The sequence below is a fragment of the Mirounga angustirostris genome, unplaced genomic scaffold, assembly GCF_029215605.1.
Source record: "Mirounga angustirostris isolate CCGP_5_RB_7025 unplaced genomic scaffold, mMirAng1.0.hap1 SCAF_8, whole genome shotgun sequence".
Lineage (NCBI taxonomy): Eukaryota > Metazoa > Chordata > Mammalia > Carnivora > Phocidae > Mirounga > Mirounga angustirostris.
The window spans coordinates 76,984,111-77,004,915 of NW_026991716.1; the positions used below are offsets into that span (position 1 = coordinate 76,984,111).

Genomic DNA, 20,805 nt, shown 5'->3' on the forward strand with positions numbered 1-20,805 from the left:
ACTTTCCTGTGGCTGGATGCAACTGCTTTGTCAGGTTCCTCCATAGCTCCAAGCCTGCTGGACGTGGCATGTGCCGAGGGCTCCCAGTGGGTGCTCTGATTCAACTTCCGCCTGGTGAGCTGGATCCCGTGACACCTGTACAACTTTGGCCCAAGAAAGCAACATCGCAACAGCACACATTCCACCACACTCGGCGCAGCCCGGCTGCCACTGCTGAAGGCAGGCAGCCAGGGAAAGCCAGCAGGCTTTGTCCGTGGGCTGTGTTTGCACAGGGCCTGGATACGAAGAACGTCTGATTTCCCTTTATACCCTTTGGATAACAAACGGACACTCCAACCCTGGACAGTGCCTAACTCACACGGAGATCAGCCAGGCGGGGACACGGATGTTTCCACACCAGGCGGAAGCCTTGTCTGCACCCAGAGGTTGCAGCACCGCGGGGCCTCGTGCAGTCTCCCCCTCTGCCGACAACAAAGCAACGCTGCTTCTGCGCTCAATCCTGTTTACTTCTTTTCCCAGAGAATATGTTACCTACAGTTCGGGCCACAGGGAAAGTCAAAAGGCCTCCTAGACCGAGAGCTACTGTATTTAAAATCATCCAGACAGCGAATATAAAACACCAGGGAAACAGGACAGAGGTTGACAGGAAAAGGAAAAATCAACAATGCTCGTTTCAAAGTCCTTGAAGCAAAAGGCCATATAAAGTTTGGGCAGAGCTGTTGCAACTCCAGCTGCTTTTTAAAGAGGTCAAAGGGAAAGAAAATAGTCAGCTATAGACCTTCTTCCATGGGAAAGAAACCCCACGGCCGACCACTCTTGTTTCTTCCTAATAGGCTCTGTTGGCCCTCAGGCAAGGGAGAGCTTCCACGGACTACCAAGAGGAAGTCCCGAAGCATGCTTGGGATGCAGCAGTGGTTAACTTGGCCACAGCTCTTTTTTATTTGCAGAGCAGTAAGTTCCAAGCCAGTGGACATCTTCCCTGGTGATAAAGAGCAGCCAGAGACTCCCTTATGGATCGGGGAGAATATTCCATTCTCAAGCTTGCAGGCCCCCCAACACTCCCCAAACGGGGCTCAAAAGTCAGCTAATGCGACGCGGCCTTCGAAGGTTCAAACTCTTCAAGGGGGCGGAGACCCTTCTCCCGTTCTTCTGGAGAATTCTTATAACCGAAATGGGCCCTAGAGGGCTTACCATTTATTGTCCCTCCACACACTTCTTCTTCCAGGATTTTACTTCACAGCAGTGGTTTCGTTTTCATTCACTGGACTCTCAGAAACAGCGCGAAACACCCAACGTAACAAGATGAAACGTCCTGCCAGTTCCCTTCACCACCTGTCTGAACACTGGCCTGCACCTGCTGTCAGCTACCAGATGCACAGAAGGCGAAGCCCATCAGGCCTCTGAGGCTAAGCACGCTGCACAGCAGGGGAAGGGCCCGCGGGGCTGAGGGTACTGATTTCTCATGGGTGCTGCTCATCCCCACACCCTCTCCCCGCCTCGGCTTTCAGTAGCGACTCCGAAAGTGAGGCGCAGCCCCTGAGTCAGCAAGCCGAGGGCCCAACAGGGCCCCCAGCACGGTCTGCTACTGTTGACTTGCTACTCCCTCTCCTCCTCGGCCCTCTGGAGCACGACTGGAAGAACAGGACAGAGGGCTTTTCAGCCCAGTTGCAGGACCGAACCGCTAAACAGCAACCGGAGCGGGGTTAGACCTTCTGGGCGCTCCAGCTCATGAGCACCTGGTGAAATGGGGCGCCTCTTCTCGCCCAACAGAAATCCGTTGTTCTACTTCTCTCCTTACCAACAACCACCCTGTTCTGCAGCCAGAACTACTCTTTGCTCCCAGTTTAGCAAAAATACCCATTAAAAATGATAAAAGAAATATAACTTCTTGCAGAAAATTCAAATATGAGACAAAAGAGGAGACAAAATTCCCACCCCCCAAACAATGGCTGTCTTGCTCAGGTGGGCTCCCCTCTGACCTCTGTTTCCTCTGTATCTTTTGTGCAGGGTTGTAAGCAGACCACAGCCCCCTTGCCTCACCGTGCCTCTTACCACATTTCACTTGCCCGGAGCTGCTGGTCTGCTGAACGGGACCTACTGGAGAAGCAGGGCAGCGATGCAAATGTTGCAGAAAAAGCTGAAAGCAAGCACTTCCTCTAGAATCCCAGCCGAAGCTGGTTTGCAAATCTTCTTTCCTACCTCCTTTCTTGGTTTCACTACCAGATGTTGAATAGAAGCCGCAGGAGTCGGATCATGCTAACAGTACCCCGAGGCCCAACACCCTTGACACGTATACTCTTACAAGACCCTGGGATCTCTGTGCCTCGTCGGGCGGGAGGGGGAAGCAAGATGCCCATCGAGCTGATGATTCAGTGCTGCGGGCAGGGGGACAGCCAGGTCCGTGCTAGACAGATGCCCGAGACAGAATCTCCCATCTCCACTAAGAAACATTTCCTGCACAACTGTCCTTCTACCCTCTATTCTCATGGTCCAGTTTGCAGAACAAATGCAGGACACCTGGGATTTAGGTGTACTGCAATTAATTAGCTGTCTGACCTCAGGCCAATCTTTCATTCTCTCTGTCCTGAAGTTCTTTGAGGATCCGTGAGAGAGAAAGATAATACATGCCCTACTTAGCTTACAGAATGGCTATGAAGAATAAAATTGGGTAACAGATGGAGAAAGTGCTTTGAAAAGTCTGAATTGCCTGATAGATATGAGGTATTATTAATTCTGTTGATTAGTCCTATCTTTCTTTGTCACATGGTTTCTTCTTCCAGACAGACAGTACGCTTTGGAATTCCAGATGCTAGGAACATCTTTCTAGACAACACAAAAACATCGTTTTAATTAGAAATACGGCCGACTTCTATGCTGCCTAGCAAAGTTTTCTTTTTATTAAGCAGACCAATCAGAGGCATTTTAAGAAAGACGCCTGATTCAACAAACCACAAAAAATGACTGTAAAATTTTTACATACAACATATGTCTGGAAGTTGGCATGTGGGTGGAAGAGTGAGAGTCAGACAAGGCTCTTCCATTTTATTACATGTCAGACATTATTTCTCCCTGCTCCCACACACACTCATCAACACAAACGTACACACATCCTCACTCTCTCATGCTTTATGCCTCCTGACATGAAATGTGTTAATAAAGCAGGTCCAACTAATCGATCCTTTGGCCACGCAAGCTGTCATTCTAGTGCTTCCTTACTAAAACCTACAATTAGGGGTGCCTGGGTGGCTCAGTCATTAAACGTCTGCCTTCGGCTCAGGTCATAATCCCAGGGTCCTGGGATGGAGCCCCGCATTGGGCTCCCTGCTCCGTGGGAAGCCTGCTTCTCCCTCTCCCACTCCCCCTGCTTGTGTTCCCTCTCTCACTGTGTCTCTCTCTGTGTCAAATAAATAAATAAAATCTTAAAAAAAAAAAGAAAAGAAAAGAAAAGAAACGGGAGCCCTTGTGCATTGCTGGTAGGAATGTCAAATGGGGCCGTTACCTTAGAAGACAGTCTGGTAGTTCCTCAAAAGGTTGAACATATAGTTATCATATGATTTAGCGATTCTACTGCTAGATACATAATGAAGAGAACTGAAAACTTATGTCTACAAAACACTTGTACACCAATGATAATAGTCAAAAAGAGGAAGCGACCCAAATGTCCCTCAACTGCTCAACGGATCAACAAAGTGTGCTCTATCCACAGAGTAGATGATTATTCAGCAATAAAAAAGAACAAAGCACTGAGCTATGGTGGACCCACTGGTACATCAATGGCAAGGATGAATCTTGAAAAACATTATGCTCAGTGAAAGAAGCCAGACACAAAAAGCCACATAGTTATGAAATGTTAAGAACAGGCAAATCTTTAGAGATAGAAGGTAGATTAGTGGATGCCTGGGGTTGAGGGGAGGACAGTGAGGAGCAGCTACTAATGGATTAGGATGGTGTTTCTTTTTGGGGTGATGAAAATGTCCTGGTGTCCTGGAACTAGAGTGGAGATTGTCCAAACCTTTGTGAATCATTAAAAATCCCTGAATTGTTCACTTTAACAGGGTAAATTTTATGCTGTGTGAATTGTATCTCAATTAAAATAATGACCCTCTGTGAGATATACATACATAAAACTCAGAAATTACAGAGGTACATTCCTCCCCAACTTTGCCTCCTATTTTCATCTTCTTCTCCATATTGCCTTCTCAGGCGTATGTATATTTATGAAGCAAATTAGGACCTTGTTATACATACTGTTTTGTTACTTTTTCTACTTAATATGACCTGTTCATATTTTTCATCATTGGAAGTAAGACAAAAATTCCCAAACTGACTTTTTAAGTAATATAGCAAACCCAAAAGTCATAAAGAAAAAAATGGATAACTTGACTGCATAAAACATAAACATTTCTTTCTATATGGTAAAAAGATGCCATAAATAAAAAGACCAAGTAGGAGAAACTATGGGAATCATTTCTAATAAAAGGTTAATATTCCTGTATTAGGGATTAAGGATCCTATAAATTGATTTAAAGATGAACAACACAAGAGAAAAATGGGCAAAGATGTAAAGTGGCAAGTCACAGGAAGGGAAATATAAATGGCACATACACACGAGAAAAGATGTCAACCTCATTAGTTATCATCTTTTACCCAGCAGATGGGCAAAATTGAAAAGGACTGGTAACAGCCAGTATTGGCAAGAGCAGGGGGGGATGGACATCCATAAATTGCTGAAGGATACAAACTTTTGGGGAAGTAGTTTACAGATAAGCATCACCTTTAACCCACTCTGGGGATTCTAACCCACAAAAATAAAAGCACCACTACTAAATATGTTCACAAAAATGTTTATTGCAGCAATTTTTATAAGAAGGGGAAAAACTGGAAACACCTGGACTGTCAGTTGCTAGATGGTAGCTATGATAGCTGTAAGCTGTGATTTGTGGGACCCATGGATATTAAAGAAGTATGCTTTAACCCGATGTTACTGACTTAGAGGCATGCACATAGTAGAACAGCTCTGTGAAGGAAGCAAGTTGCTGAGTAATTGTACAGTAAATGCCATTAAACTAAAACTTTAATGCAGATATGTGTTCGTATCTTGTCGCAGGCACAGAGAGAGCCTGTTAAATTTGGTATGTTAGGGGCTGGGTATGTTGTGTTTGATTATTTCAAAGAAGAAAGTAATTTTAAAGAGCTGATTGTTGAGAAAGGACAATATTGTGCTCACTGAAGCTCTCTTCAAAGCCAGGGGACAGTTAAGAAGAATGAGAGAAGTCGCGATCGGTGAGACGCTACCGTAACCAGAACACCTTACCAACTGTAAGGAATGCTGATACTTTCCTTTTGATCTAACATTTGGCTCCTGACTGAGGTGGAGGAAGAGAGGCTAGGAAGGAGCCTGGCCCAGCTGTCTGGAGCACTGGACAGGTGCCTGGCCGGAGGTGAGAACTCTGTTTGGTTTCTGACTCCAGTGTCCCCTTGGGCTTCACTCAGAAGGGGAGTCACCTGAACCTCTTACAAGAACAGATCAGGGCAGGATCAGACCAACAGATGTTGGCCTCTTCTCGATCAGTTCAGTTCAGAAAAATGAGTGACAATTCACATTGTGAATGAAGGATTTGCCTTCAATGTTACTACTGGGGACCACGCTTCCACTGGGGTCAAAGTAACTCCTGGAAGCAAGTTATTAACTCAAAGAGGAGAAGTCATGCTGAGTCCCTGAGACCAAATCTCTACTCTAGGAAAACTAAAATGTCAAACTGGGATGAAGTTTACCTTTACTCTAACAACCCTGTCCGAAATGCCCTCCTGAGGGGGGCTAAATGTGATTCTTAAAACGGCATAGAGCTCTGGTAAAGGTTCCTGCTTTCAGTGTTTAGAAATTCAAAGAACGTATTTTTTTTTTTTTAAAGTAAAAGTAAAAATATTTTTAAAGCGCTGGTATTTTTCACGACTTTTTTATAGGTTGCACGAAATGTCCTTTGGACTGGTTCATTTAGAACAGAGACGTTCTAAAGGTAGACAAGTGATGTGGCCCAAACACAAAGGAAAAACACATGTGCTCTTGTTGGTGGCGTTTAACTTGAAGAAGTGACTTTAAACTCTCTTTTGGGAGACAAGAGAGACAAAAGGAGATGATCAGAAACTGACAGTTCCTCGAACATACGCAAATACCATGACAACACAACCCCTTCAGCTTAATGGTGGGACTCCTCTTAGGGGAAAGACAAACAAAGATAAAGACATCTGTCCTTTTCTGCAGACACCAATCCTCAGCAAGATAAATCATTATGCTGACGAACCTGTTCCAGGGACTAGGCTTCTGGATCAGGGGCACTTAGGAACAATGTCAGGGGAAAAAAAAGAAAACCTCCCCTAAGTTATGACGAAAGGAAGAGAAAGGAGTGAGGAAAGAGAAAGCGCAAATCCTAGCTTGGGGGCGGGGGGCGCACAGGTGCCCCTGGTTTGGGGCACTGGGCACAACCCAAACCTGACGGGACAGGGTGTATTCAGACAGGAAGAGTTCCCATTCAAATCTCCTTTATAATTTCTTTGAGCTACATTAAATCCTTGCAGCATGTTTCTGTTTTTCTCCATTTTTCCCCCCAGGCAGTAACAGACGAGCCGGGAGCCGGCTCGCTAGCAACATGAGGAAGTGACCACGGGGCATCTCTGCCGTGGGCACAGGGAGCTTTGGGATCTATTTTCAAAATATGCCCTAACTAAAACCTCATGTGCTTCTTGCCAATCTTGCAGAGGCTGAATCCACCGCACGTCGCTCTGTGAAAAGGCACCTCAACCCGTGTGGCATTTCTGCTGTCCGGTTGGGTTAACATCCCTGCTTTCCTAGGGGCCGATACCCCGGGAGCGCGGCCGGGGGCCGAGGGCGCGGGCCTAAGCAGCTCTGAGCAGGGGCTTGTCTGAGCAGGTGCTTCTCTGGGCACGGGCTTCTCACCGGGCCTGCTCCCGCTGCTCCTAAGGCAGCTCTGAGACCCAGGGGGCAGTGTCAGGTTGGTTCCTTGTCAATCAGCCAGACAGTGCCAGATCATGACACAGGACTCCCTCAGATCTTTGCAGGGGCCTCTCATGTTACAGAGGGAAAGGGGAGCAGAGGGGCCGTCTATTCTTTTCTCTCCTCAGCCATGGGAGTGTTGCTCACGGTGGGGCTGGCGGTGTTCCTGCTCCATCTCCCGCCACTGGTAAGATGGAGGGAGCCTTCGGGAATTTTTATCTACAGAGCACGGGAAAGCACTTTGCTTTCAGGGTGAGCAGGAACTGCTACTCACGCCCACTCCTCCTCAAAGTGACCTCTCATCACTGGTGGGGAGCTCAGGACACGATACGCTACACAGCTGTGTGTGCCTGACGAGGGTGCTCCCGCAGGGCCCCCGGGACCAGGATGGAGGGGGAGCGGTCTGTCGCCTGCACTGCAGTGGACAAGGGATGGCCCCGGGGACTCCTGCTGACAAGGAAAACTTAAAGGCTGCTGGACGAGCACCTGTTATTGTGGGTCTGTCTAGTGTCAATCAATCAATTTTGAAAGTGATTATCTATTTTCTTTCACCCTGAAGGGGTGCAGCGCCATGATGAGGGTGATGAGTACGGCACCCTTTCAAAGCAGATGGAGAAGGAGAAAGGGAGGAGGAAGGGAGATCTGAAGTACCCGGGCATGCTTTCATGCATTAGACTGAACTTTTTTTTTTTTTTTTTTTTACTAAGCAGCTCCCCTCTGCTTGTTGAGTACCGAAATCTAGATCAAATTTCAAGTGCCTTCTAGGACAAAAGTGGTTAATTTGGAATAACTCTGAAGCATCCTGCCTCTGTGGATGGGGAAGGCAGTCCCTTTCCTGGAACCTTTAATCTGGGAGTGGGGCAGCAGGTAGAGTCCAGATAAAGGACTGCAAGAGTGGATCACATGCTTGAATTTATGCGGGTTCCCTACCTCCTGGCCCCTGTCCTGCACGGGACACGACTCACTGTCTGCTTCCGAGAACGATCCGGATTCGTCGCTGGAGTTGGTTCCATAAGACTGCTCACATTTAATTTGGGGTCGGACTTGGTTGTACATTCCATCTCCCATCAGGCCTGGTTCCTGATGTTCTGTGGCTAGGAATCTGGCTCCCTGGGAACAGGGCGAGGAGGAGAACTCACAGAGAGGGAGGCTGCAGGGTGAGCCCCCGCTCCCATCCTCTGCGTAGGAATAGGAGGAGCATGAGCTGGAAGTCCTGGTCCTGGTCTCCAAGGGGGGCGAGCGAGGGCAGACTTTGATCGGCACCGGGCAGCTAGTGTTGGGCCGTATCCTTCCTGGCAAATGGTCAGCCATCAGCCCACCGTGGGCGTAGGCCTGTGAGCTGGGGAGGGACTGGCCAGCCCCCACCCACAGACCCTTTGGCACCGGCTCGGAGAGGTCTTTGTCCAAACTGCTTACCCCAGAATACGAATGCACCGCAGTGCTCACTTGGTCACAAGCGCTCGAGGAGAAGATCACACTTCTCCGGTCCAGCTCTCCTTCCTGTTTACAGAGAGCCTCCAACCCAGGCCCCTTGAGGGGCGACCCCATGGTGAAGTTGGACGGGTCCTTCTGGCCCAGGTGGGGCTGTCCGTAATTCCCCGGGAAAGGGGCGTAGTCAGTTTTAAGGTCACCCTGAGTGATCCCCTTGTCAAAAGGGCACGCTGAACTCCTGGCAAAGTGCTGCTGAGAGGTACTGGGCAGGCCAGACAACTCCACACTATTTTTTATGCTGAACAGAGACCTTAAACAGGAGGGGGAGGACACACTCCTGGATCTCTCCAGGCAGGTGGCCCCGGCGGCGGGGGCGGGGCCGGGGGCGGGGCTGGGCTGTTTCCGGTCCATTTCGATATCACCTGCTCGGTCCTTGCTGTCAGGCTCGTCTCCGGACAGGCAGAGCGTGATGCTCTCTTCCTCGTTCTCTTCACTGGGCGGCTCACTTTTAATCTGCCCCACGGCAAGCCCCGGCTTGAGGCTGTTGCTAGAGTTCTCTTCACTGAATGTGCTTGCAAAACCTGAGGTACTGTGTGATGATGCATTGTAGACATTCTTGGTACATGCAAGCTGGTATTTCTTGTATCTGGGGTACTGCGTCAACGCGTCCTTTTCGGAGCTCTCCTTGGTGTCGGCTGGCACATCGGACTCGGGCAGCAAAGCTTCTTCCTTCTCGGCTGCTGGGATGGCGGTGGCCTCAAAGCTGATGGGGTCTGGAAGCATCTGGTCCCTGGGGCACGCCATCTTGGCCGTCTCGGAGTCCATCGTCTCCTCCTCTTCCTCCTCCTCCTCTCCCGCGGAGTTCTCACGGTCCTCGTGCGGGCGCTGGCACGCCGTGTCCTTCCGGCACACGAACAGGCCATCCTCACTGTTCAGGAGCTGGGTCTGCAGGAAGCTGAAGCAGGAGTCCTCCAGGTTATGCATGCGCAGGAACTCAGCACAGCGGATGACCTCGCGGATGTTTTCTCTGCTGAGTAATAGTTTGGCGGTGTAGGCAAACTGTAGCAGAGGCCCAAAGCCCCTGGCCGTGACCTGCAAAACAAACAGGGAAATTGCCGACGTTACCATCAGCACGGCTATTGTCCCGAATCCCTCAACTGAAGCAAGATAACCAGACAGTGCTAATGTCCCAGAATAGAGACTGCAAAGGAGCAGTTAATCTCGCACTGGGTCAGCAATGCTTCTGCCTCCAATAATTAGTGCCTGTCTCGTGCATGCCTCGCTCCCCTTCATCACCTGGCACATGGCATTGAAAATCACCAGGGTCAAGTGGCTAAACAAGATGGCAACGGGCTCAGTGTTTACGCTAATGAAATATCCTGGCAAAAATGCACGGTAACAACAACAAAAAATGCACGGTAACAATGGGAAGCCTATTAATTTCCTTCCCCATCAGTCCCGTGGAGAGTCCTTCTAGTAAGGAGAGCTGTGCCACGTGCAGCTCACTCGAGCCAAAGAAAGCATTCTATTCTTTTTCTGGGCAACTGCAAAACTGGCAATATGGCCTGTTAAAACCTGAAAGTCCACAGGGGTTGAAAAACAGTTTTCCCTCACTTAACAAGTTAAAGAGTGATATGAAAGCAACTTCCGTTTTTCTCATTCATCAGGGTTTCCAGATGGGACTTTTCAGTCATCACGTCATACCTGATCTTATGGTATGGAATACCAGAGATGACGACAATCCAAAGCAGTGTTCTCAACCCCAAAATCAACTCCTGGCCCAGAAAGAATGGGGGTTACACAACTAAACAAACTGGCTGCCATTTAAATGGTTGAGGTTGCTGAGCGGCACGGGACACAGCCTGTTCCCTCCCTAATTATGAGCAGCGGCTTTGCCAGGCGGCTGTCTCCTTTCCTGCTCAATCTTCAGAAGCTCAGCCTACTAATGTCAGGTGCTCCTCATGCTTTACATTTTATTGACTGAAAATGTGCTATTTATGCACGGTTTTGCATCCGCGTACACTCCCCCATACACGCTGAGGGTGACTTACTCAATTAGAAATACCTTGCCTAAGGCCAACTGTTTTCTCAGATGCGAGGGGATTCAACTTGCTGGTGTTCAGGGCAGGCTTCCTCACCCTGTAGGCAAACCTACATGCATCTTCTAGGTTCTTGCAAACACTGCTGATCCCATAGGAAGGGGAGGCAGATCTGCAGATCATGTGTACAAATCGAATGAAAGCAGCCATCACGGGGTCCTTGCTGGAAGCTCTAGGAGCAGTAATATCAAAATATCTGCTAAGGGCGTCGGTGCAGAGCAAGTTGAACTGGCCAGCTCTGTAGCTGACTTCCACATGTGTTGAATTCACGGCAGCATACAGAGCCAAAACTCTTGTGAAGACTTCTATCTGTTGTTTGCGATTCAACATGGACACCACCTTCTCCTGGAGCGGTCTCCCAACCTCTTAGAACAAACGATCCCAGCCTCTCAGCCCCATCGCTAGGGTGAGGAAAATGCCCTGGATTTTTCAGGGCAGCACTGATTTTATATGCGGCATTCTTTCCAGCCAGGAACATTTCTTAGATATATAACTGAATGGGATTTTAATTGTTCGTATTTTGGAAGGACTTTAAATAAAATTCCAAATTAAAACAAAAAACAAAAAAAACCTCTGTCAGATAATGAGTCCCAAGATACTTGCTTAAAAAAAGAACACAACAGAAAAACATGACCGCTAGACTCACATTGTAGTTCCACAAGGGCAATCATTGCTATCTGACTTTTATTATACTTAATTGGGTCTGTTTCTACCGTTAGACAGCAAGCTCCTTCAGATCAGGGATGGCTTCATTTCTCTTTATAACTCTGCACCTGATTAGGGTCTCTAACATGGTGTACAGCCGATGAAAGCTTGTGTGGTGCTGAAATGTCGTAAGTCTACCTGTGCTTCTAACATACAAGTACAGTGTACAGAACGTAACAACACGGTCTGTTTGGCGAGTATCGTCTCAAATTACTTTTGGAGTGAGTCACTGTGTAAACCAATAAACCACACCAACCGACCAGTCAGGGCACAGCAACAGTCCTTATTTGTCCTAACCCCCAGTACCACTATTGAAACGGAGCTCATCTGACCTACCTTTGTGTCCTACTAAGCTGACATGGTAATAGATGCACCAAATGCAGTATCTACTATATCTGTTTTATGTATTTTCCCCCAGGAACCTTTCAAAGGGAGTGCAAGGCAAGGAAGTACACATTTACAAGTAACCAAAGGAAGCCACGGGAATGTTACATGACCCATTCCTTTGCTGTAATGTGATTGCGCAACAAAGAGAAGAATGGCCTAATCAAGGCACTGTTGGCCCCTCCATAAGGAAGCATTTTCTGCTCCGCTCCCACGCAATCTGCCAGTTGCTGAATGGAAACACACATCTCGAGTTTGGGTAGATGTACTCAGCATATGGGAAATGGGGGAAACTCACCTCAATGTCATTTATATTTTTTATAAAGTCTTCCCTTATGGTCATTCCCTTTTTATTTCAATGCCATTGGTCTCAATAAGTCCTGACACTGTCCCCCACTACAGCTGCTTTTAAAGAAAATTCCTAGAGAAGCCAGGAACACCCCTGGGGATGATTAGATCAGTCATGGGCATTGCCACCTGCCACATGGCTGCAAGGAGCTGGAGAACACGCCTCTCCATGCAGGGACAAGCTGATGCGAAAATGTATGAGTGGGACTGAGGATGCCAATGAGCACAGTCTCCACATCCCAAATCACATCACCGATCCTTTTGGGCTGAGGAGACATGATGAGCTTGAAATGATCATTAAAGAGTCATGATTAAAAACAGGATTGTAGGGGGCACCTGGGTGGCTCAATTGGTTAAGCAACTGCCTTCGGCTCAGGTCATGATCCTGGAGTCCGGGGATCGAGTCCCGCATCGGGCTCCCTGCTCGGCGGGGAGTCTGCTTCTCCCTCTGACCCTCCTCCCTCTCATGCTCTCTGTCTCTCATTCTCTCTCTCTCAAATAAATAAATAAAATCTTTAAAAAAAACAAACAAACCAGGATTGTAAACTGTCATTCAAGTTCAAGGTCAGAGGAAATGGTGTCTTCACCATGAAATTTCAAGAGTCCATAACTAGTTCTCCCCTCACCCGAGTTTAAATCCTGCCTGGTCATATTCAGTTCTGCTAAATTTTTGCTCAGTTTCTGTGTGCAAGGCTTTGTCTAGTTACCATCTACCAAGTACTCTTAGTGCCCAGCACCATGCTAGCTGGTTCTCATAATGCACTGCAAAGCAGGCGTTGGAGACAAAGGAAACAGAAGGAAGGAGGTGAAGGAATTCGTTCAAGGTCATAGAGCTGGGATTCCAACCCAAGTGCTATAAGGAACGGGTAAGTACAAGACCAGGCCCTCTGCCCAAGAAACCTACAATGTAGCTTTGTAGATGCACCTTAACAATGGAAAGTTAATTATCAAGTAACAACATCAGTCAACAATGGAAAGGCTATCACAAGATTACATAATGATTAGTTGTCAACTGAGAAATCCCGACCAGTTCAGGAGAGAAGGCGACTGCTGAGGTCTGTGGGGATCCCTTGAACCCTCATAAGCAGGACACCTGGAGTGCAGTGAAATCGCCCTAAGTCCACTCTGGGTCAAGAGCTGCTTCGATATAACGGGTACGTCTGAACCACTCGGTGTCCCTCCCAGGAACCCATCTCTGGTACACTATTTAGGCCAGCTGTGATAACTCCAAATACACAGAACAGAAAGCAAGTGCCCATCACACCTGCAGGCCATGTCAAATCAGGCAGAGGCTTTGTAAATACTGGTTTTAGCCTCCATCTTGGTAGCTTGCACTGTCTTTCCATTTTTAGGAATCATTTAAACTCACTCACTGTACTCAGGAAGCAAATATCCAGGTACCAATGGAAAGCTGTATGTTTATGACACCGTGATCACAAGGCTGCATTGTTATTTACTTTCTGTTTTTAACAAGTAAGGCTCTGATAATGGGAAAAATAAGAAGGGGTGGCAAGTGGAGAATCACACATAAAACTAACGACCCATACAAATGCTATTTAAAAAGGTAATAATCATAGAGTTAAAGTGGAATGAAGTGGCTAGAAATAGCAAACCAGTTCCATTTCACTGATGGGAATGGAGCTGTGTTCCACTGCTCTGAGGGAAGCAGACGCAGCTCTCTTGCCCTCTGGTTGCTCCCAAGCAGGGGATGACCTTCTCCAGCAGCTGGCACACACAAGGCAAGTGGCCTTGACCTTTGGGTTTCGGGTCTGAAAGAAACAAGGTCTAACTACTGTACCCGTGTGCTATGGTGTGAGTCCACATGAGGATAATGTGTTGAAAATCTGACCCACTGAAACTATGACCTTTAACCTTTTGTTCCCATGGGTTCTCACGCATCCTCTCTGTGCTGTTGGTGAAAGGAAGATGAACTGATGGAACACTCAGCTGGTGTGGGGCACGTTTGGGTGCTGTTTGCAAAGCTCCCTCTCCTGAGGTACCAGGTTTGCTGCTGGTGAGAGCCCCTGAAAGGAAACATCTGTTTCCTCGCTCTGGATTATTACAGGGATCGGGCAGGTGGGCTTCAGGTGTCTATTGAAAACAGGGCTTGGGAATTTTTAGGAGACTTGGAACAGCATTCTCTACTTAAGCCAAGGTCTTCTCAGTTGGTTCTCGCAGGACATACACGCGGTTGTAGCACTGAGCTCATCTGCAGGAGGCTGATCAGATGAATGCGGAGCTCTCGGGACTGTTCTCCAGGGGAGGGATGGCACACTTCTCAAGGCTGCTTAACTACAGCCTTACAAGACACAGAATCTTCTACCTTCAGCCATATCATGCATACTTGCCCGATGAAGCCCGATCTCTTATATACATGGCAGGGGCTGGGAAGACGACGGGAACAAAGCTATGCTGGATGGGCTTTTTAATACACTGAGCCACGGCCATCCCTCTGGGTTCTATTTGCACAGCAAGGCACTTGTCAAAGAAAACAACACTGGGGACAACTCACTCTTCCTTTCCACCCCCACACTGCACTGCATCCGATTCTGCAGAAGGGAGACTGATTTGGCGATGACATGTCACTTCTAATCTTAATTTTCTTTTTTTAAAGATTTTATTTATTTGACAGAGAGAGACACAGCGAGAGAGGGAACACAAGCAGGGGGAGTGGGAGAGGGAGAAGCAGGCCTCCCGCTGAGCAGGGAGCCCAATGCGGGACTTGATCCCAGGACCCTGGGATCATGACCCAAGCTGAAGGCAGGCGCTTAACCGACTGAGCCACCCAGGGACCCCTAATCTTAATTTTCTATAATCAATATCCATATTATCATACATTTCTCCCCAAAGCAGCATGCTATACAAGCATATTACACTTGCATCTGGATGTATTTGTTAAATTAATTAACTTCACTCTTTCAACAAAGCTTCTGGTCATTTTAGTATTAATTTAGCTAAAAATAGAGCCAGAGAAACCAATCTTGTTTCCATTCCCAAAGTAACAACAACAAAAATAAACATTTAAGTTGATTTATACATATAAGTATATATTTTCATATAGTGTTTTTTTTCTAAATAAAGTTAATTATCTGTGCTAGTAAATGTGGCTTAAAAGCATAAAATTGTCTTTTCTCTCATGTGCAGGCTTGAACTTGGGTCTGCAGCCACAATATAAAGTTCCTCTCCTATTTGTAAATCTGCTCCTTGAAATTCTCTACCTGATTATTTAGTCACTATTTTTTACTTTTTCTTTCATTCCTTCATTCCTTCACCAACCATTACTGGGCACACGCTGTGTACTGTGTGAGAACTGAAGGAACTGGCTTTCTGAGATTCAAATCCCAGCTCTACTATGTACCAGCTGGGTAACTTGGGCTGGTTACTTAACTTTTCTGTTCTTCAGTTTCTCCAACTGTAAGACAGAGATACCAACAGTGCCTGTCTTGTGGTAAAACCTTTGCAACAGGGTCTGGCGTTGAGTAACAACAATTATTGTTGCAGTTATTACAGAAACGAATAAAAATAGTTGCTTTCTCCAGGGAGCTAAGAGGGCGGCCAGGGAGACAGATGTTTAATACAAAGGTCTACAGTGTAATCTAAGTATGTAACAGGTTTTTAAAGAGTGCTAAGGGAGGACCAAGCTGGCGGCAGTAACTGCTCAGGGCATCAGTGTAAGCCTTCCTGGAAAAGGTGCCTTTGTCTTGAATGTTGAAGGCTGAGCTAAAGTTCATCAGAATAAGTCAAAGAATGGTATGGTTCACTCCCTCCTCTCCTTCTGGCTCTTCCTCCAATGCCAATTTATCTTCGAGACCTTTTCTGGGCCTCTATTCACAACTGCCCTCCTCCAACCCACCACCCAAACTGGCTACATGATTTTCAGGAATAGAAGAACATTAAACTAAGTACAGGGTCCTTCTGAGCATGGGGCCCTACACAGGTTGTGTGCCTATGAATATGGCCCTGTCAATATGTGCGTGCGTGCGTCCTAGCCCCTGCAGTTGAAATGGGCTCCCTGATTTTAGCGGAGGAGACGCCATCCAAACAGTGGAACTCCATTACAGTTAAACTCCAAAGCCTAGCTGGCATGGCTGCTGGGGTCAGCAGCATAGGTCAGTGGTCACCAGCAGGATCATGGGGTATCCTGGAAATACATGGTCAGCCTACTAAGGTACTTTCTGGTTGGTTCAAAAAGGGAAATCAGGTAGGTTCAGTGAACAAAGACCTGACTGGAGTCCACTCAGAGGAGACTCTATGAGTCCCCATAATTAAGAGTCATGATCTCAGACTGGAGTCCGTTCATGGACTCAGATTCCCTGAAATTAATTCCTGGGAACTCTTGAGGAAGGATCCTACGATAATCCACATTTTCACTGTAACGATTCCTGTCACAAGGGTTTGCAGAAACATATATCTTGTAGTTTTTCCTAAATCGTGCACTAAACAAACTTTTTTTTTTTAGATTTTATTTATTTATTTGAGAGAGAGTGAGAGAGAGAGAGAGCATGAGCAGGGGGAGGGGCAGAAGGAGAAGGAGACTCCCCACTGAGCAGGGAGCCTGATGAGGGGCTGGATCCCAGGACCTTGGGATCATGACCTGAGCCAAAGGCAGACGCTTAACTGACTGAGCCACCCAGGCGCCCCTAAATATAAACTTTTTTTAATTAGAAAAACTTTCACGAAAGTTATTCATAAATTGTTCAGCTCAGAACTAAATCTATTTATCAATGTATCTGTTTATTTATCCATCCACCTATCTATTGCCATCTATGTCTTAAAGTAACATTACTACAAACGGAAAATATAGATAATTCTGACCAACCAGTAACTTTGACTTCTATAATTTAATTTACTTTTTTTTTAAGATTTTATTTCTTTATTTGACAGAGAGAGAGAGAGCACAAGTAGGCAGAGCGGCAGGCAGAGAGAAAGGGAGAAGCAGGCTCTCTGCTGAGCAGGGAGCCCGATGCTGGGCTCGATCCCAGGACCCTGGGATCGTAACCTGAACCGAAGGCAGACGCTTAACCCACTGAGCCACCCAGGTGCCCCTTTAATTTACTTTAGTATGACATTATAACCTCATATGCTACTTATTTCTATTGTCTCTTGGCCTCATGCCAATTGTTTTTCTGTTCCCCTCTGTAATGCTAGTAGAGTACATTTCTCAGGCTTCTTTGCTGGTTGACTTATTATTGGATTCTGCCAATAGGGGGCACTGGTGGGATATCGGAAAGTGGGAGGAAAGAAGCTGTGGTTCCTTCTGTTTCTTGTTTTTTCTTTCCTTCCCTGGTGGTGTGTTCTGGAGGAGGCTGCATCCTTGACTCCCTGCTGGAGTTTTTGGTAAGGGCTGTCTCCTCCACAGGTGCAGCTCCTGAAGCATCAGCTCCTTCTCTAGGCTCATAGGTCCCCTCTGGCCCTAGGAGTGGTAGTTGTAGCTGCTTCCTACAATCATTAATCACTGAGTTAATTTTTTTTAAGATTTTATTTAAGAGAGAGGGAGAGAGAGAGAGTGAGAGAAAGAGAGGAGCACAAGCAGAAGGAGCAGGAAAGGGAGAAGCAGGCTCCCCACTGAGTAGGGAACCTGACGACACGAGAGAGAGAGAGAGAGAGAGAGAGAGAGAGAGAGAGAGAGAGTGAGAGAAAGAGAGGAGCACAAGCAGAAGGAGCAGGAAAGGGAGAAGCAGGCTCCCCACTGAGTAGGGAACCTGACGACACAGGACTCCATCCCGGGACCCTGAGATCATGACCTGAGCGGAAGGCAGACTCTTAACTGACTGAGCCACCCAGGCGCCCCAATCACTGAGTTGATTCTCCTTCCCCTTTCTGTTCTTCCAGTTTTCCAACACCTGTGTAACCAATTCCTTGTTTTATATCCCCTCTGTTTGAAACACCTGGCATCGTTTCTGTTTCCCTGACTCAATCCTCATCCATTTTACAGACCAGGAAGCCAAAAAAGGTGAAGCCCAGAAAGCCCAGAAAGGTGAAGGGATTTTCCCAAAGTCACACAGCTGGTCAACCAGGGTTTAGCTCAAGTATTCTGACTGTAGAGTTCAACTCTCCTGCTCCTTTCTCATTCAGGTATACATGGTTATATTTCTCAGGTAAGTGACAGGCAAAATTTATATATGATACACATATAAAGTACTGTACTCATATTTACTCTAAAAGTATACAATGAAAACAGGAAATCTCCCTTCTGAAAGATTACATAATGAAGTTCATGGAATAATTTTAAAAAATCTAATTTCAGTATAAGTGTAGATCCTAAAATAGGTATTAAATAGTAGTAACTTTTTACATTTTTCAGTGTAAAATGAAAGTGAAAAGCATCCCACTCACTGGTAATGAAGTAGTAAAACCTGCATCTAGGTTTATAGTTTCATTTGAAAAACCACCTCCAACCGAAAATTATTTTTTAAAAGAAGATTTTAAAAAATTACCTAATTTCCATTTTAAATGACCCGTTCCCCATTCAGGAAACCAGTGTTCTTCCTAGACCAGAATTCTCTTGAGTCAAGGTTTGGTTTTACCTCCTCAACCCTTCTAGTCATTTCAAACCAACCATCAACCACTTGATCTTCTACCAGAAAACACAAAACATTTTTTAAGTCTTCAGGTGTGAGAAACTCAGTCCCTCATCAGAGCCCTCTAAGTTCTTCATATCAAGCCAAAATTCCCATCCTGGAAACCTAACCAGTTATGAGCCCTTGTACCCTCCTCACTGCTCTCCTTTGAACAATCTTGAGTTTGACTGCATCCCCAGCAGGAGATCTGGACTGAGTAAATACTCTAGTCACTGGTATGGAGGACAGAACTATCACCTCCTCAGTTGAGATCCTATTTTCTAGGAATGCCAACTAAGATTTATTTCATTGTCACTGGCACTATCAATGAACATCTCTGAGCTTTTTTTTTCCAGCACATGTTACTGATAAGCCATGTGTCCATCTTAATCTTGCAAAATCGATTTTTTTGACCCAAGAGTATAATGTCTCAATATTCAGATTTATTGTCCAGATAAATCATTCCTATTATTCCTATTATACAAATTGCTCTTCAGCCAATTTTTTAAGATCTACTTCCTTCCTTTTTTTTTTTTTTTGAAAATTATGTCATTTTCTGATTTCCATCCAGACTTCGGATGCTTTCCTAGGTTCTGCAATTCTTCAAAGATTTTGACCATAATAAGATGTTCCTTCATCATGTCTAATTTTTTTTTTCCTGTAGTTTGGGGGCTTTACTTCATCCACACTGGGAGCTTGGGTGTTTTCTTAGTGTTCATCTGCCTGGGGTTTACATTCCCTTTTCCAAGTTCTTCTTACTTTTCCATCTAATAGACATTCTCCTTGAAACACAATATGGAGGTAACTCTGGACTCTTTGTCATCCTCCACACTGAAATGGTCAGCCCCAAGACCGGCTGTTGGTTTTCTTGCCTTCTCCTCTAAACAGAGCCATACATTTATTTTCCTTGTCTGTTTAAACCTACATGTCCATTGGTGGATGAATGGAAAAGCAAAATATGGTATACAAAGATGGTATACAATGGAATATTGTGCAGTTCTAAAAAGGGAAGAAATCCTATCATATACTACAACATGGATACATCTTGAGGTTATAATGCTAAGTAAAATGAGCCAGTCACAAAAAGACAAATACTGTAAGATTCCACTTATACAAGGTATCTAAGGTAGTTAAATTCACAGATACAGAAAATAGAATGGTGGTTACCAGGGGCTGGGGTCAGGGAGAAAAGGGGGGATTATTGTTTAATGGGTACAGAGTTTCAGATCTGCAAGATGACAAGAGTTCTGGAGATCTGTTTCATAGCAATGTGAACGATTTTAGGTAAGATGAATGTTTGATGGACATCAGTAGAGTTCACTTAAAAATAGTTAAGAAGGGGCACCTGGGTGACTCAGTTGGTTAAGCGACTGCCTTTGGCTCAGGTCATGATCCCGGAGTCCCAGGATTGAGTCCCGCATCAGGCTTCTTGCTCGGCAGGGAGTCTGCTTCTCCCTCTGACCCTACCCCCTCTTGTGTTCTCTCTCTCACTCTCTCTAATAAATAAATAAAATAAAATCTTTAAAAAAATGGTTAAGATGATCAATTTCATGTTGGGTTTTCTTTTTATTGCAATAAAAAATGTGTTGAAATATTTCAGATTGTGCAAAATGTCCTCTTTGACTAGCACATTCTCTAAGATGATATCTCCTTCTTCTAAGGATCCTCTCATGTGTACTCCTGTCAATTCCTTTTAGTCAGTCAGTATTAGGACCAAAATAGCAATTCTACTCTTGTACTCTCTACCCTTTTGGCGGTGAAATTGCCAATATGGCAAATCAATAGCTACTCAGGTATTCTTTTCTTAGTTGAAGAGAATTCTGGTAGCTATTCATATAGTTGAAGTTCTACATCATGCTTCTCCTTTGCTCTAATTTTGTAAATATGGAGTTCCATCTCACAGCCATATTTCAGTGTGATGTCCTCTTGCTCATTGGGTTACTAAGAAATTCTATTTATCACCCTGGCAGTAATCTCCAATTTTTTAATTACTCCTGCTTCACCCATTGATGGATAGACACTGGAGACTTTAAGTACTGCTTCTTTCTTCCCCTTCTCCTTGGTTTAGCCAATGATTCACCCAATACTTCACACTTTTACATCAATGTCAAACCTGCTTGCTTCTGCAATAATTGATGTCCTGAGTTTAGCAGGATATTCATCTCCCTCCTTCTCTGACCACTTTCAGTTTAAAGCATGAGCCCTATGCACTGCAGGTTCTTTATAACTATTAGTTGAACTGAATTGGCTAACCCTAGTAATGCCC

General features: G+C 45.8%; 1 protein-coding gene across 11 annotated transcripts in view; it reads right to left on the reverse strand.

Annotated features, from left to right (window-relative positions):
- BACH2 (BTB domain and CNC homolog 2) overlaps window positions 1-20,805 on the reverse strand; it is a 350,221-nt gene that overhangs the window by 10,183 nt on the left and 319,233 nt on the right. For 10 of the 11 annotated variants that reach the window (XM_064597882.1, XM_064597881.1, XM_064597884.1 and 7 more), the window contains one exon: window positions 7,943-9,535. In XM_064597882.1, the coding sequence (XP_064453952.1) occupies window positions 7,943-9,535 (1,593 nt within the window). The remainder of the gene's footprint in view (window positions 1-7,942; window positions 9,536-20,805) is intronic. The other variant, XM_064597887.1, reaches the window with a different exon arrangement.